Source organism: Delphinapterus leucas, chromosome 4, assembly GCF_059928025.1.
Source record: "Delphinapterus leucas isolate spDelLeu-1000000601 "Yukka" chromosome 4, BTC_Dleu_Yukka2, whole genome shotgun sequence".
In the NCBI taxonomy this organism is placed as follows: Eukaryota; Metazoa; Chordata; class Mammalia; order Artiodactyla; family Monodontidae; genus Delphinapterus; species Delphinapterus leucas.
The window spans coordinates 105,795,026-105,810,712 of NC_143132.1; the positions used below are offsets into that span (position 1 = coordinate 105,795,026).

Genomic DNA, 15,687 nt, shown 5'->3' on the forward strand with positions numbered 1-15,687 from the left:
AAAGCACCGAGCTGATCTCCCCGTGCTATGCGGCTGCTTCCCACTAGCTATCTATTTTACGTTTGGTAGTGTATATATGTCCATGCCACTCTCTCACTTTGTCACAGCTCACCCTTCCCCCTCCCCATATCCTCAAGTCCATTCTCTAGTAGGTCTGTGTCTTTATTCCCATCTTACCCCTAGGTTCTTCATGACATTTTTTTTTTCTCTTAGATTCCATATATATGTGTTAGCATAAGGTATTTGTTTTTCTCTTTCTGACTTACTTCACTCTGTATGACAGACTCTGGGTCCATCCACCTCACTACAAATAACTCAATTTCGTTTCTTTTTATGGCTGAGTAATATTCCATTGTATATATGTGCCACATCTTCTTTATCCATCCAGCTTTCTTTTGATTTCCATTTGCATGGAATATTTTTTTTTCCATCCCCTCACTTTCAGTCTGTATTCAAGTTAATGAGTTTCGAGCTTTTCTATGCACGGGAAGATGCAGGAGTCTGGGCTCACTGAAATCATTCCTTTGATATGCATCTTAACTATCTAGGGCCAGTATCCTGTTTTTCTCCATCCTGAATTCCCCTCAGGGTTGCACTGTAGGGGCTTTATGGCTGCAGTATCCTGTGTTTACTGACATGGCAGGTGACATTCTTTGTCCACACCTTCATTCCATTGCCCTCCCATGGCAGCCACTTTGAAAAGGGCTGTTGTATATTCTTCTGTCTGTAAGTGCTCTTATAAAAGATATTGTTGGTGTGTGTGCAAATTTTTATTTAAAACATTTTTGTAAGTGCTATTTTGCCATGCGTTTTGTTGCTTCTGTTTGCACTCCCAGCCTTGAGGATCTCTGTTTGTTGCTGTATGTATGGCTAGTTGGCTACCTCTCCCTGCTGCACAGCAACCCCATTTTACCTGCCCACCCTCAAGGGACGCACACCAGATTGCCTCCCACTTCCCACCACACAGATGATGCCTCAAGGAACATTCTCCCACGAGTCCCCTGTAACAGCATCACAGTTTCTCTGGGATACATACCCAGCAGTAGGTTGTTGGATCATAAGGTGTGTGCAGTCTTGATTTGACCAAGTCAGCCAGACTGCCTTCCAGCTAGACTGCACCAAGCTACCTCCCCCCAGCCAGGTGGCAGGAAGGGGGACCCCTTCCAGGGCAGTCGGCTCTTGTTCAACACTTGGAAACGAACTGTCGAGGAGACACCCATGCTGACGAAGCAAGAGACTTTATTGGGAAGGGATGCCTGGGCAGAGAGCAGCAGGGTAAGGGAGCCCAGGAGAACTGCTCTGCCACGTGGCTCGCAGTCTCAGGTTTTACGGTGATGGGGTTAGTTTCTGGGTTGTCTCTGGCCAATCGTTCTGACTCAGGGTCCTTCCTGGTGGCACGCGCATTGCTCAGCCAAGGTGGATTCCAGCGAGAAGGATTCTGGGATGTTGGTAGGACATGTGGACTGGCATCTCCTCGCTCCTTTTGACCTTTCCCGAATTCTTCCTGTTGGTGGTGACTTGTTAGTTCTGCGTTCCTTACCAGGACCTCCTGTGGCAAGATAACTCATGCAAATGGTTTCTGTGGTGCCTGGCCAGAGTGGGCGGTTTCAGTCATTGGTTCCCCTATCAGCCATGAACCCCCCAAACCCGGCCGATGGGTTGGCCCTATGCATTTTCTCATTTATTGCCAATCTAACAGTTGTACAGTGGTCCCTCACTGCTTCTTTAGCTGGCACCTCCCGATTATGCGCTGTGCGCAGGCCTTCAGAGCTCTGTTAGCCCAGGTAAAACATGTGATATGCTTAGAACCACACCCAGCACAGGCCCTAGAGGGTGTCTGTTGTTGTTGTTGTTGTATAAATACAAGCGTCCTTTAAATGATGGTGGACATAATGTTGTCCTAATACAAAACATGTATTCTAGTGATTATTTCTGATCTTGAGTGATGTGACTGGTCAGTTGACCTGCTAGTTAGGACTTACATCCACATCTGTCCACCATAAACTTCCCTCCATTTCTGCTGTCCCCACCCTGGTTCATCTACCCCCTCAATGAGCCTCCTGTAGTCTCTGCATTCACTCTGGACCCCTCCTCACTCCAGCACCACCAGTTCTCCATATGTGGGCTAGAGGGATCTTTAAAAATCTCTCATTCCTGTTCGTGGCTTCCCATTTCTCTTAGGAAGAAACTCTTACTGCAGCCTGCAGGGGACGGCCCCTGAGCACCCGGCCAGGGCCAGCCTCTTCCGGATCCTGGCTCCCGTCTTTCTGCCCTCTGCCCCCCAGCTGCTCCCCAGCACCTTCAGCCCCATCTTCCCTCCATGTGGAATGTTTGCCAGCCTCCCACCTTCACCCTGACACCCCAAAGTCAATTCCTTCTTAATGATCAGAGTTCAGCTCAAATGTCACGTCGCTGATCCCCAGACTAGATCACTTCTCCAGTTATCCTTTCATAGCTCTTAAGTCATCCATGACCATATAATCAGCTCTACAGCCATCTATTTGAAGTTCTCTTCCTGTCACCTGACTGCCCTGAGGGCGGCTGTGACAGTCTGTTCCCTGTCGTCACCTAGCCCTGGGCTCACACGTTCAAAACTCCTGGGGTAGGTGTTGAACTACAAAGACCTCTTTATCACGGGATAGTTTAATCAAAGGCAGCCGCAGGGAACTCACAGCCCTAAAATGTCCCGAGGAGCGTGAGACACTTTGTCCCAGACAAGGAGGCCCTGGCTGCCTTGCCCAGGGCCTGAGGCTGCCACCTTATCTCAGGAGAACCAGCAAAGCTGCCTCAGGGGAACTTGTGGCTCAGAGGAAGGGAGCCGGGAGAGGCCTTTGTGGGAGAAAAAAAGGGCTGTGTCTTGATAAAGGATAAAGTACAACCAAAAATATAAAAGTCTTATTTTGGACAGAATGTATATGCCTTTAGGAGTGCCTAATTAAAACAAAAGAAGGAGATCAAATCGGGAAGGAAAAATTACTCTTCAAAAGGACAGCTCAGGGAAATTCCCTGGTGGTCCAGTGGTTAGGACTCCGTGCTTCCACCGCAGGGGGCGTGGGTTCGATCCCTGGTCAGGGGAACTGAGATCCCACAAGCCGCTGTACAGTGGGGCCAAAAAAACCAGACAGCTCCATTCAGCTCACAGCCTTGGTTTGGTTAATCCACTTGTTCCTTTCCCTGCAAAGAATAGGTACTGGTACCTCACTTTGCCTCCGTGTGTTTTCAAAAAAATGTTGAGTCAAATAATATCTTAAGTACTTTATTTAAAATATGCACAGTTATATCAAGAATGAGGCAGATTTTTGTGTATCCTTGTGGGTAGCAAATAAGTGTGCCCAGTTTATTACCGATGGGAAGATTGGTGGTCCTCAAGATTCTTCTCAGTGTACACACCTTCCCTGGGGGGATTGCAGCCAATTCTGTGGCTTCAACCACCACCTCTACTGAATGTATTTTTATGACATGCAGCTGCCTCCGGGCCATATTCCATGTCCCTGAGCACAAAGAATGTAGCGCCAACGCTGCTGCCCCTCCTCTTCCCATGAATGGCCTAACCACCCACCCCACTCACCCCCAGCTAGCAGCCTGAGGGGCATCCTGACTCCTGTGTAGGAGGCTGCGCTTAGACTCCTAAGTGGACGGGAAGGGCAGACTCCTAGGTCGTGCATGCAGCAGGCCAGAGGGCCCTAGGACTGGCGCAGCAAGCAATTTAAGCTTTAGACCTGCCGGCTGGCGGAAGTGTTGCCTCCTTTGAGTCTCAGCTGTTGGTGCCCGAGTGGCTCGGGTGAGTGTTCCATGTGTCTCTCTAACTCGGGTGGGGCGACGAGGACACTGAACTTTAGGAGACTTGGAAACGGATGTATGGAGTGCCTTGTGCAGCCACTTTCGTGCAGGCCCTATTTACACCCTTTAATGATTCACTGCGAGCTCTAGGCAGGAGAAAACCAATGTAAAAACAAGCTAGATGGAGTCTGTATCTCAGCCTTCCCTAGCCGCATCCTTGGGCCAGACCCTGCTTTCCAGCACAGTTCTTTCCCTCCCCGATGTGAATACGTTTTGTTTTCTTTGTTTTTGCATTTTACTTTTTTTAATTTAATTTTTATTTCATATTGGGGTATAGTTGATTTACAATGTTGTGTTAGTTTCAGGTGTACAGCAAAGTGTTAGTTATACATATATCCATTCTTTTTCAGATTCTTTTCCTGTATAGGTTATTACAGAATATGGAGTAGAGTTCCCTGTGCTATACAGTAGGTCCTTGTTGATATCTATTTTATATATAGTAATGTGTATATGTTAATCCCAAACTCCTAACTTATCCCTCCTCCCCACCTTTCCCCTTTGGTAACCATAAGTTTGTTTCTGAAGTCTGTGAGTCTATTTCTGTTTTGTAAATAGGTTCATTTGTATCATCTTTTTAGAGTCCACATATAAGTGATATACTTGTCTTTCTCTGTCTGACTTCATTAGTATGATAATCTCTAGGTCCATCCATGTTGCTGTAGATGGCATTATTTCATTCTTTTTTATGGCTTAGTAATATTCCATTGTTTTTAGGTACCACATCTTTTTTATCCATTCCTCTGTTGATGGACATTTAGGTTGCTTCCATGTCTTGGCTATTGTAAATAGAGCTGCTATGAACATTGGGGTGCGTGCATCTTTTTGAATTATGCTTTTCTCAGGGTATATGCCCAGGAGTGGGATTGCTGGGTCATATGGTAGTTCTATTTTTAGTTTTTTAAGGAACCTCCATACTGTTCTCCATAGTGGTTGTACCAACTTACATTCCCGCCAACAGTGTAGGAGGGTTCCCTTTTCTCCACACCTTCTCCAGCAGTTATTGTTTGTAGACTTTCTGATGACGGCCATTCTGACCAGTGTAAGGTGATACCTCGTTGTAGTTTTATGTTTTGGCTGCCGCTGTGTGGCTTGTGGGATCTTAGTTCCCCAGCCAGGGATTGAACCCAGGCCCTCTTCAGTGAAAGTGCTGAGTGCTAACCACCAGACCGCCAGAGAATTCCCATGTATCCTGCAACTTTACTGAATTCATTGATGAGCTGTAGTAATTTTCTGGTGGCATCTGTAGGATTCTCTATGTATAGTGTCATGTCATCTGCACACAGTGACAGTTTTACTTCTTTTCCAATTTGGATTCCATTTCTTTTTCTTCTTTGATTGCATGGCTAGGACTTCTAAAACTACGTTGAATAAAAGTGGTGAGAGTGAACATCCTTGTCTTGTTCCTGATCTTAGAGGAAATGCTTTCACCTTTTCACCATTGAGAATGATGTTAGCTGTGGGCTTGAATAGGTTTTAATAATGCCAAAAAGAGTGAGCATATGTTGGACTTTTACCCCGACCCAGGCACAGTCGAAGCTCTATTTGTGCCATGTCTTACTCTCCACAACAGCCTAAGTACTGCATTATGTTAACTGGGGCTCCCACAGACTTTGGGATCAAGTTCCAAGTTGATCCCAAACTTTTTTACAAAAAAAGAGGCTTTTGTGACCTTGCGCCAACCTCCCCAGACAGCCTTTTTTCTAGCTTCACTGCCTTCCCTGGAACGCCAGGCCCTGCACCCCATTCCCACATTTTCGCCTGGGCCCCTTGCTCTAGATAAGCCCCCCCTAAACTGAGTGCCCGGCACACGTGCAGCTCTGGCCACATAGATGAGCTGCACTGTGTAGCTGTTGATATATCTGTTTCCACACAGGAAGTAGGTTTCTGGTCAAGCTGGACTGGATGTTCTGTTTCCTTGTATATCTCTGGTGCCTGGCATAATAGGTGGCAAAAAGTGAATGAGAAGACAGACTTGTTTGTATGAATTCTATAATTTGTATGAATTTGTCATTGAAATCAATGTTTCAGCTTATACCAGGGCTTGTTTCAAGACTGAAAATGAGCCCTAAGCAAACTGCTCTCGTACATGTGCTCTGGGTGCCCCCCGCGCCGTCTCCCAGCAATATCCATATATCCACGTTTAAATATTCTTTACATAAATAATTGCCACAGAATCCTCGCCCTCCATTCTCTGGTTTCCCAGAATTTTTAAAAAATCTGTGATGGGAATAGATGATATCTGGTCTACTTCAAATAAGTCAACCCTGTTTGGTTGTTGTGTTCTTGATTCAAGGGGAATTGTTTCCAGAATCTAACTTAATCAACACTATGTGAAATAACTTCAGCTCCAGGCAGCGGGAGTTTCCTTTCTTCTCTAGAAAACACTCCTTTTACTGAATGGTCACTGTGGTGTTTAAAAAAAAAAAAAAATGTTGGCCAATAACATAAAGTTCTTCTAAACAGTCAAATATGCTTCAATGATATGGGTATATATGCTCTAAAACTATGCATTGGGTGCACGTGTGGGTGCCCCCGGCCTACCCCAGGTCCGGGTGTGGCTGCTTCCATACTGTCCTTTTGTTTGGCCTCAGCTGAGGTCTCCTCCTCCCAGATGCCTTCCTTGACCACCTTAAGAAAAGTAGCCACTCTGCCCCACCACTCTCTCTTCACCATCTGAAAACCCATTATTTATTACTGGGTGCACCTTTGTCGCTGGATCCCGTGTTCAGCTGTGAGTGGCAGGAGTGGGGCCACTGATGGGGCCCAGCGCCCCGCACAGGGCGTGGAGGGGCACTCCACGTCTGGGGAAGGAAGGAAGGAAGGACCCCGCCTCTCAGCCCTGTGTGCTCACGTCTGTTTCTCATCTAGCTGCTTCCACAAAGCCAACTTGTAGCTTCAGGACCACTGCTTCCCCCTCTCAGCCTCCCTCCTTGTGAGTAGCTGTCAAATCAGCCAGCAGTGTCATGATCAGCCCAAAATTTGGGATCTTTTCTCTTTGTAAAAAATCACCGATTTTATTCAGGTACGAATGCTAGAGCTGCAATTTGCATGTCATGTTATTCTCAGAGAGCGAGCGGTTCTTGGATATGAAGGTGTTAACAGAGCTTCCACGAGGCTAAAGTTCTACTTCTGTGTTTCAGATTAATCAAAAGAAGGAATATAAAGTTGACCTGGTGTTTACCACGGAGCTCTACAACCCAGAGGTAAGCTGCCATGGTTTGTGAAGTGTGCTATTAACAACTTGTATGAATTTTTTTTTTAAGTGAGAATCTTAATATGTAGTGACCTGGAGGTTTGCCTTTTTTTTTTTCTTTCCTTCTTTGTTTTCTATTTGTTCTCCAGAATTGAAGACAGCGCTAGGCAGGACCACTTCATGGTCTCGCACAGGGTTCCTTTTACCGCGTCCACACAGCCGCCGTCCCCTCCTTCCTCTGCCGCTGGGAGGGCGTTTCACACCCCCTTTGGACCCGGTGCCCCTCCCTAGCACCTCCGAATCCCCAGAATGATTCACTCTCAAATGCCAACCTTCTCTCCTGTCAGCTGGTGGCATTTCTCGTTAGCGGGCCGGCATAGCACGAGGCCACCTCCAGGAGCTTCCGTGCACAGAGGCATTCCGCAACTCAGAGCAGCCCACGTGCGCCGCAGGCATCTTCAGCCTCTCCTTCTGACCCAGCGGGCCACGGTCGCCAAGTTTCCTTTCCCCACCACCTCCCCCTTCGCAAGAAGAGAGGAAACAGCGGACGCATACAGAAATTAGAGCCAGATGGACTTCCCAGGGCTGGGCCAGGCTGGGAGGCAGGAACCGGGGTGGAGGGACCAGCCCAAACCCCTTTGTGTGGCGCGGAGTCAGAGCGGGGGATGAGCAGGCAGCATGGGCATTACGGTGTCTCAGGAAGGCGGAGCTTCGGAGAAGGCATAACGCCTCCGGCTGATGCTTCTAGAAGAAAGCTTACCAGCATTCACAAACAAGCTCTGACAAGAAAACACTACGCCAACTTTGCTAATTAACCTAAGAATTAAAGTTTTCTTAAAGCATAAGGAAGGTGCTTTTGGTTTCTGTGTTGCAAACGGAAGTGTTAGATTAAAGCTAAAAGGAAAACAATTACTAGATTACTTTGACCTACTGTGCTTCTCTGAAGGGCTAGCTAATTGAAATGCTTCCTTTCGGGAGGTAGGGAGAGTTCTTTCATCTTCTGGCAACTGTTTTGATTCTGTGGAGCTGTCTGGGGGGAAAGGGAAAGAAAAACAAAAGGGGACGATACCTATTGCCTTTTCTCTTCCCTGGAAACGGTTTTGACATCAAAAGAGTCCACGTACCAGCCCTGTCTTCTGCCTTTCATAAGCCTCTTCCCCATCGCTCCCTTCACCGTTTTCCTGTATTGCACCGATCATTAGGATTTTAATGTACCACTTAAATTTGCTCTCCTGTAAACCAGCACTACAGGAGAAGACGTTGCCTACTGGAACGCCTATTTCAGTTTTTTTGCATTAGTTCAAGGAGGGGGCTTATTTAGCAGATCCAATTTTAAGTATGGTTTCATTGTGGGCTTTTTCTTTTTGTTGTCTTAACTGGGACTCCACCCAGTTTAAATGACTGTAAACGTGAAAAGAACTCAGTTGCTCAACCAACCATGTTGTAACAGGAGTTACAGCCCATGGATGGGTTTTGAGTGCCGCCATGAACTCCCTCAGATTCTAGGCCCAGTGGATGGTATGAGTGAATGTGCATTTTTCTGGGAAGTGGTTCCCTGGCTTTTATTGTCGGGTTAAGGAATCAGTGACCTAAAAGAGTGGAGAAGCACCGTCCCAGAAATGAGTTGTACCCTTGATGTCTACTTAAAGCATCCAGCTTACCCAGCTCCATGTGTCTCTGGATTGGAAAGTAAGTGAGGGAGATCCCAGAACACTCAGTGTGTCTACCTTTAAATATGAGTGCAAGCAGACTTCCCTCGGTCACTCAGGTAGTTGAATCAGTCCCATTTGGGTGATCTGTCCCTCCACTTCTTCTAGATTAGACCTCGGAGTAGAGAGATGGCGTTCTCACAGAGCTGGGGCCCTGGCATGACACAAGACACAGCTCAGGTCCTGGCTTACCACTTACTAGCTGTGAGACATGGAGTAGGTTCCTCTTTAAACTTGTCTTAAACTGTAAAATTGGAATAAGAGGACTGAATTCCTCAGGCAGCATGAAGACACTGTCATTTGTGTTGATGGGAATCAGCTTCCTTTTGGTTCAAGTCGGCCGGCTTGAGGGCCAAGTAAGCATTATATTGGTTGGTCCACGGTAGAGAGGAAAGTACCTCCATCCTAGCTAGAGGTTTGAGCCGAGTAGCACTCACAGATGTCAGTGGTATTTCTCTGGAAGAGGCCCAGCATTCTTTCATAAGGGCACCATCAGAAAGCAGGAGTTTTTTAAATGACAGCAAAGACAAGATTGTTGTGTTTGGCTGTGAGCACAGAAATCATTTTCTACAAAGCAAAGCATACTACATATGGATGCCAGTGCATACCTGCCATGTACAAGGAACTCCCCGATCTTATGTGTGTTTTTCATTGGAGTGAGTGGGGAGTGATAAGGAACCATTCTAATTCCAAAATCTTTATTTCAGGAAGGTAAGGAACATCTGGGGAAATGTTCTGCTCGAGTGTTTTTCAGGAACGAGAAACCCAGACCGGCCATTAATATAACATGTACTCGGCTCATTGAGAAGAAGACAAGACAAGAAGAAGATTATCAGCTCTACAAGTACATGAAGCAACTTAAAAACCTCTTGGATGTTGTCAGCATACCTGGTATGAACCAATATCTGGAATTTCTATATTCAGGAGTGCATGTCATTACTATATCTTAAAAAGAATGATCATGGAAGCAACCTAAATGTCCATCGACAGATGAATAGATAAAGAAGATGTGGCACATATATACAATGGAATATTACTCAGCCATAAAAAGAAACGAAATTGAGTTATTTGTAGTGAGGTGGGTGGACCTAGAGTCTGTCATACAGAGTGAAGTAAGTCAGAAAGAGAAAAACAAATACTGTATGCTAACACATATATATGGAATCTAAAAAAAAAATGGTTATGAAGAACATAAGGGCAGGACAGGAATAAAGACGCAGACATAGAGAATGGACTTGAGGACACGGGGAGAGGGAAGGGTAAGCTGGGACAAAGTGAGAGAGTGGCATGGACATATATACACAACCAAATGTAATAATAGCTAGCTAGTGGGAAGCAGCCGCATAGCACAGGGAGATCAGCTCGGTGCTTTGTGACCACCTAGAGGGGTGGGATAGGGAGGGTGGGAGGGAGACTCAAGAGGGAGGAGATATGGGGATATATGTATGCATATGGCTGATTCACTTTGTTGGACAACAGAAACTAACACAGTATATTGTGAAGCAGTTATACTCCAATAACGATCTATGTTTAAAAAATGATCATCTAAAAATGTATCCCCCAAATGGCAATTTAATTCAACTACAGAATGTGGTACACCTGATTATCTGAACAAAATTCAGAAGTATCCTTTTCCTGTTTTCCCAGAGTACAATACAGTGACTTCATTGAAAACTATCTGTGCCCCTTTAATCTGCCCACTTCTCATCCCAGACGCAGGGCAGGGCAAGAGCCGGACTCTAGGGAGAAGAGATGGAGGTCTTTGCAGCAGGACCCACACGTAGGACTGCAGTTCTCAGGGTTGAGTCCAGAAGCTGAGGAGAAAAATTCTAGAGGTTTCTGGTGGTGGCTTTGGAAACTTTGGTGATGGGACCCCGTCCAGGGCCTCTGTCGTGTGCATCATGGCCTTCTGCACCAGGGCTGGGCGAGCTGTCTCGGGGCCTTGCTGGGAGGCTGCAGTGGAGTCAAGCTGATCTCATTTTAGGTCCAGAGCTAATGGGCGGTGGTGCCGTCTCTTATAAGAAATGAGCCCTGCCTCTGAAGTGACTCAGCTGAAGTGAAGCAGAGCCCATTTGCGCTGGCACTCAGCAGGGTCTGTGGACAGCAGCTGACACTCGGCACTTACCGGCAAATCCAATCTCCAAAACCACAGAAGTCATCTCTGGACTTGCACTGGGGTATTAAGCTTGACATCTGACCACCACAGCGCTCCCTGCCCCACTGTCTCTCTCTCAGTTCACTCATTTGCCCGGAGACTGTGACAGACCCGTGTCAGCGTGGAGGACCTGTGGTCTCCATTTCTGGCCGCATCTGTGTCCCATCCATTACTGAGACTAAGTGTTCTGAAAAACCCGGAGGTGGGATACTGCACCTTGGCATTTCTCAAATTCAGAAGCTTGGCTCATTCGCATTATAGTTCTCTGACAACTTGGATTAAATCCTGTTCCAAAGAATTATGAAGAAAATTCAGAATCTTACATTGTAGTAGCATTTGTTTATATTTAACTACCTGAAATAAATGGGCCAATGACTAATACTTAAAATCTACGGTTATTTAGGGATTGGTCCCCTCATTAGCATTAGTTGGGGAAATAGGGTTTTATATATTCTTCTTAAAACACAAATTTTAGAAATCGTATTGGACCCTTTCTTTGAAAGGGTCTCTAGATTTTGGACAATTTTTAATAATGCAGGTTAACTGGATCATGTTAAGTCCTATATGCCCACAAGGATTATTCTGTAACAGTCTAACTTAATGTGGCTGCTATGAAGCTTTGAAAAAGTTTTTTGCTTAATATAGGGCACGTTTTCATCAACAAAATCTACAAGTTCTCTTGTCACTTTAAATTCAGAGATGTTGAATGGTGCTTATAGCCTGTATATCTAAAATTATCTACTTAAAACTGAAAAGGTTTGGTTTTAGATAAGTTGAATCAAAACCTATGTTGGAGCAGCCAGTTCAGATCTCAGCAGATCCCATTCAGTATTTAATCAATCCAGGGTATTTGACTGTTGAGCAGTTTTCTCTACAACTGCTAAGTGAGAAGATCTAATCCATTTTAGGCTATCCTTGCTCTGCACTGTTTTTCCCCTAAAAAAAGTAGTTGTCTGGTTTTTATGAAGAGTAGAAATTTCTCCTCTTCTAATGAATTCATAAACTTCCTATAGATGAGCCCAACTATATGACATACAAAAGAAAAGACTGGGGACCTGGGAATAACCAAAGTCCTAAGTGACTCTGTAGCAGTGCTACTGGCATTTATAACTTTCAGTTGTCCTCATTATTCACAGTATTTTGTATAACTAATTCTTCTCCTATGGTAATTCGTTTTGATCTCACAAGTTAAACTCCTAGTGGCACTGTAAGACGAAGGAAGTCTGTCACTCTCTCGCTTCCACACACACGACAGGAATTCAAGGCTCAGCTCAAATCTCATCGCTGTCAAGCTGTCCCCAACCTCTTCAGCCCAAAGAAACCTCCCCCTCCCTGTGTCCCCTCAGCTCTCTGATCCTCCGTTTTTCTTAAGGAAGGTGTCAGCTGCATTTCCACAGGCAAGTGGAGGGTAGGGCCTCTCTTTGCATCTCTCACAGCACCCAAGCAATCAGTGAATGCCTTTTGAATTGACTACCACTATAAACCAGCCAAGTCTAGTTCTACCAATACAGAGCAGAATTTATGCGAAAGATTATTTTACTAAGAAGGATTCATTTCCTAATAAGCTGTTCGTATTCCTCACATATTATACTATTATTGGGCTTTAATATACACTATCTCTTTCAAACTGCATAAATGATGGTCCATGAATAGCTCATAAATTACTTGCTAAAATCTGAGTTCCTAAAAGTCACAAGAGGTAATTTATTAGTCATTGTATCCCTACCTATAGCAGTATCTGATATTAAGTAGATTTTTTTATAAATGTTTGCTGAATTTAAAAGATTGCAGTTCCAAAAACAATGCCACAGGAAAAACCCACTTGATTTCTTCATGTGGTCAAAAGTGACAGATGCTGCCAATACGCAGATTGGCTTTAACGCCAAGGATCAGAGAAGGACAAAGACGTCTGCTAGATTGTCAAAGACCAGCACATTGACTGTAGACCCAAACCAGAAGGTAATGTGGAGAAGATAACTGATAGATGTTTCCATCTAATTAAGAGATTTTAGATTAAAGGTTTTAGATTAACTTTGAGTATCATTATAGCTCTTAGTTTGCATTTATATTGTACAGCAAATAGCCCTTAAACTGTTTTATAGTAGCTTTACTTAGCAGGGCAAGTTGAAGCATGTAAGATTGCATACAATACAGAAACAGACAGTCACACTTCACTACTGAAACTTGGAATATTTTGTCCTGAAAACGTCTTAATATGAATGTACTTTTTTGTGTGCCCTCAGATAGTCATGGACATATTGATCCCTCTCTGAGACCCATCTGGGATTTAGCTTTTCTGGGCAGCTCTTACGTGATGTGGGAAAAGACAACACAGTTTTTACACTACTACATGGCACAGCTCAGCAGTGTGAAGCAGTGGGTAAGAAAAACTGACAATTAACTTGTACCACAAGAGATACAACCAATGCAATGTTCTTAGACTAAATTAATGTGAACTTCTAGTTCTGTGGCAAGAGTTTTAATTGCATTTCATTAACTCAATAAATATCTGAATGCCAGGTATGGTTGTGGGGACTGAGGATATAGCACTAAACAAAAAACTCAGTGTAGCTCTCCTTATTGAGACTAATTCTACCAAGAGAAGAAAGACAGTGAAGCGATAAACAAGTAAATATGTGGTAGGTGCTATGGAGAAAAATAAAGTAGGGAAAAGGGAATGCAGGGTATTGACAGAATTAAACTTTAGTCTAAAGCAAGGCCCCTCTAATTTAAGCAGAGGTGACACTGGAGCAGAGGCCTAAGGGAAGTGAGAGTGAGCCACGCCTCCAGAAGGGAAGGCATTTCAGACAGAGGGGACGGAGGCAGCATTGTGGCTGATGGGTTGGAGAAACAGCAGTGAGGCCGGTATGGCTGCAAGAGATTGAGCAAGGGGAGCGTGCCGGGAGATGAGATCGGATGGAGGCGGTCAGTTCATGGAAGGCCATTAGAAGGACCCTGTCTTTTACTCACTACAGGGTTTTTAGCAGAGAAGTGACACGATCTGACTTACAACAGGATCATTCTGGCTGCTGTGTTGAGAACAGACTGTAGATAGACAAGGGTGGAAGCAAGGAGAGCAGTAATGTATTGCAGTAGCCTAGGCAAGGCCTGGTGGTAGCTCGGACCAGGGTGGCAGCAGTGGATGTGGTGAGAAGTGTTTGCATTTTGAAGGTAGACCAGCAGTATTTGTTGATGGGTTAGATATGGATATATCCAAGAATGAGAAAAGTCAAGGATGATTCTTATGATTTTGGCCTGAGTAACTGGATGGAAGGATAGAGTTTTCACTTACTGATTGGGGAAGACTACAGAGGAACAGATTTGGGTGGAAATTAGCTTGAGTTGGAGCATTCTAAATTCCATAACCAAGCAGAGAATTTGTATCGTCATCTGGACATAAGAGTCTGAAGTTCAGGGGAGATGTCTAGGCTGGAGTCATCACCACATAGATGGTTTTTAAAGCCTCAAGAGTGGTTGAGATGAGAGAATGAGTGTAAACAGAGGAAGGTTATGTAGGGATTGAGTCCTGGAACACTTCCAACTTTAGAGGGTTTAGAGATATGAGGGAAAAAAAAGTGTTTCAAGGATGAGAACTGACTATCAAATGCTGCTGGAAGGTCAAGAAAGATGAGGACCGAGAACTGCCATTAGGTTTAGGCGAGCTGGAAGCAGATGGAGAGCTTATCAAGAGCTGCCTCACTGGCACAGTGTGCGCAAAGTCCTGATTAGAATAGGTTCAGGAAAGAACGGGAGAGGAAGCGGACACTCCATGTCTTTCAAGGGATTTAGCTATAAAGCGGAGTAAAAGGGAGGGAGGGGGCTAGAGCTGGAGGATGCGTAAGCACAGGGTTGAAGGAGGGTTTTCCGTTGTATTTTTAGATTGGGCAATTTAACGGCATATTTATATGTTGATGAGAAAAATCCAGTAGAGAGGGGCAAAGTAGGACTTGTAGGGAAGAGAAGGAAGACTTGTTGGAGTTAACATCTTTGAGGAGATAAAGAGAGGATATGATCGATCCAGGAGATGACTGGACAAGGGCACAGAGTTCACCTGGAGCAAGGCTTTCAATGTGGCACAGATGCTGGTAGGAGGGTGGGTATCACGTGACGGCCTGTGGAAGTTCTTTCCTGACTGCTTCTGTCTTCTCAGTGAAAAATGAGGCAAAGTCACCAGCTGAGCGTGAGGATGGAACAGGAGGTGAGAGGGGGTGGGAGTGCGTGGATTCGAGCATCATGCAGCACTGCAGGCCTCTGAAGGTCTGTGGTCGCGAATTTAGAGAAGGGCCAGTCACTCAACTGGTGGGGTGCGGACAAGGAGGTGGCTGAGTGGGGGGTTTTGTCAGGCACCTGTCATGTGGAGAGGGAGGGGCACTTCCAGAGTAAACAGTATCAACTACTCAGAGGCAGGCTGAGCCAACCATAAGTACACATTTCTAAAAATCGTTTTCTTCACGGGTGGCTGAAGCAGTACATTCGCCATGGATGGAGAGCAGTGAGTATCTTCCGAGTACAAGGAGTTGCCTGGCGTCCAGCCAGCATTATTCATGCTGGTAATAGCTCGGTGTACCTTTCAAAGGCCACTTGTGAAGCAGACAACTGTTTGAAATGTAGTTTCATTCCTTATCGAAATGAACGTTTCTTTCCACTATGGAGTGGCTTTGATAGAAATGGCCGTGTAATTGACTGCTGTTACACCAGGAGTTAGGGCACAGCACCGATTCTTTGGCTGCAGGTAAAAAGTTTCTCTCGTCTACCAAGACAATCACGTCCTCAACAGAAGGCTTTTCCTT

The 15,687-nt window shown here is 45.2% G+C and overlaps 1 protein-coding gene across 3 annotated transcripts in view; it reads left to right on the forward strand.

The window, feature by feature from the left end:
* Positions 1-15,687, forward strand: part of RARRES1 (retinoic acid receptor responder 1) — a 47,980-nt gene that overhangs the window by 26,200 nt on the left and 6,093 nt on the right. For all 3 annotated transcript variants that reach the window (XM_022573545.1, XM_089910046.1, XM_022573536.3), the window contains exons 2-4: positions 6,981-7,043; positions 9,450-9,633; positions 13,141-13,277. In XM_022573545.1, the coding sequence (XP_022429253.1) occupies positions 6,981-7,043; positions 9,450-9,633; positions 13,141-13,277 (384 nt within the window). The remainder of the gene's footprint in view (positions 1-6,980; positions 7,044-9,449; positions 9,634-13,140; positions 13,278-15,687) is intronic.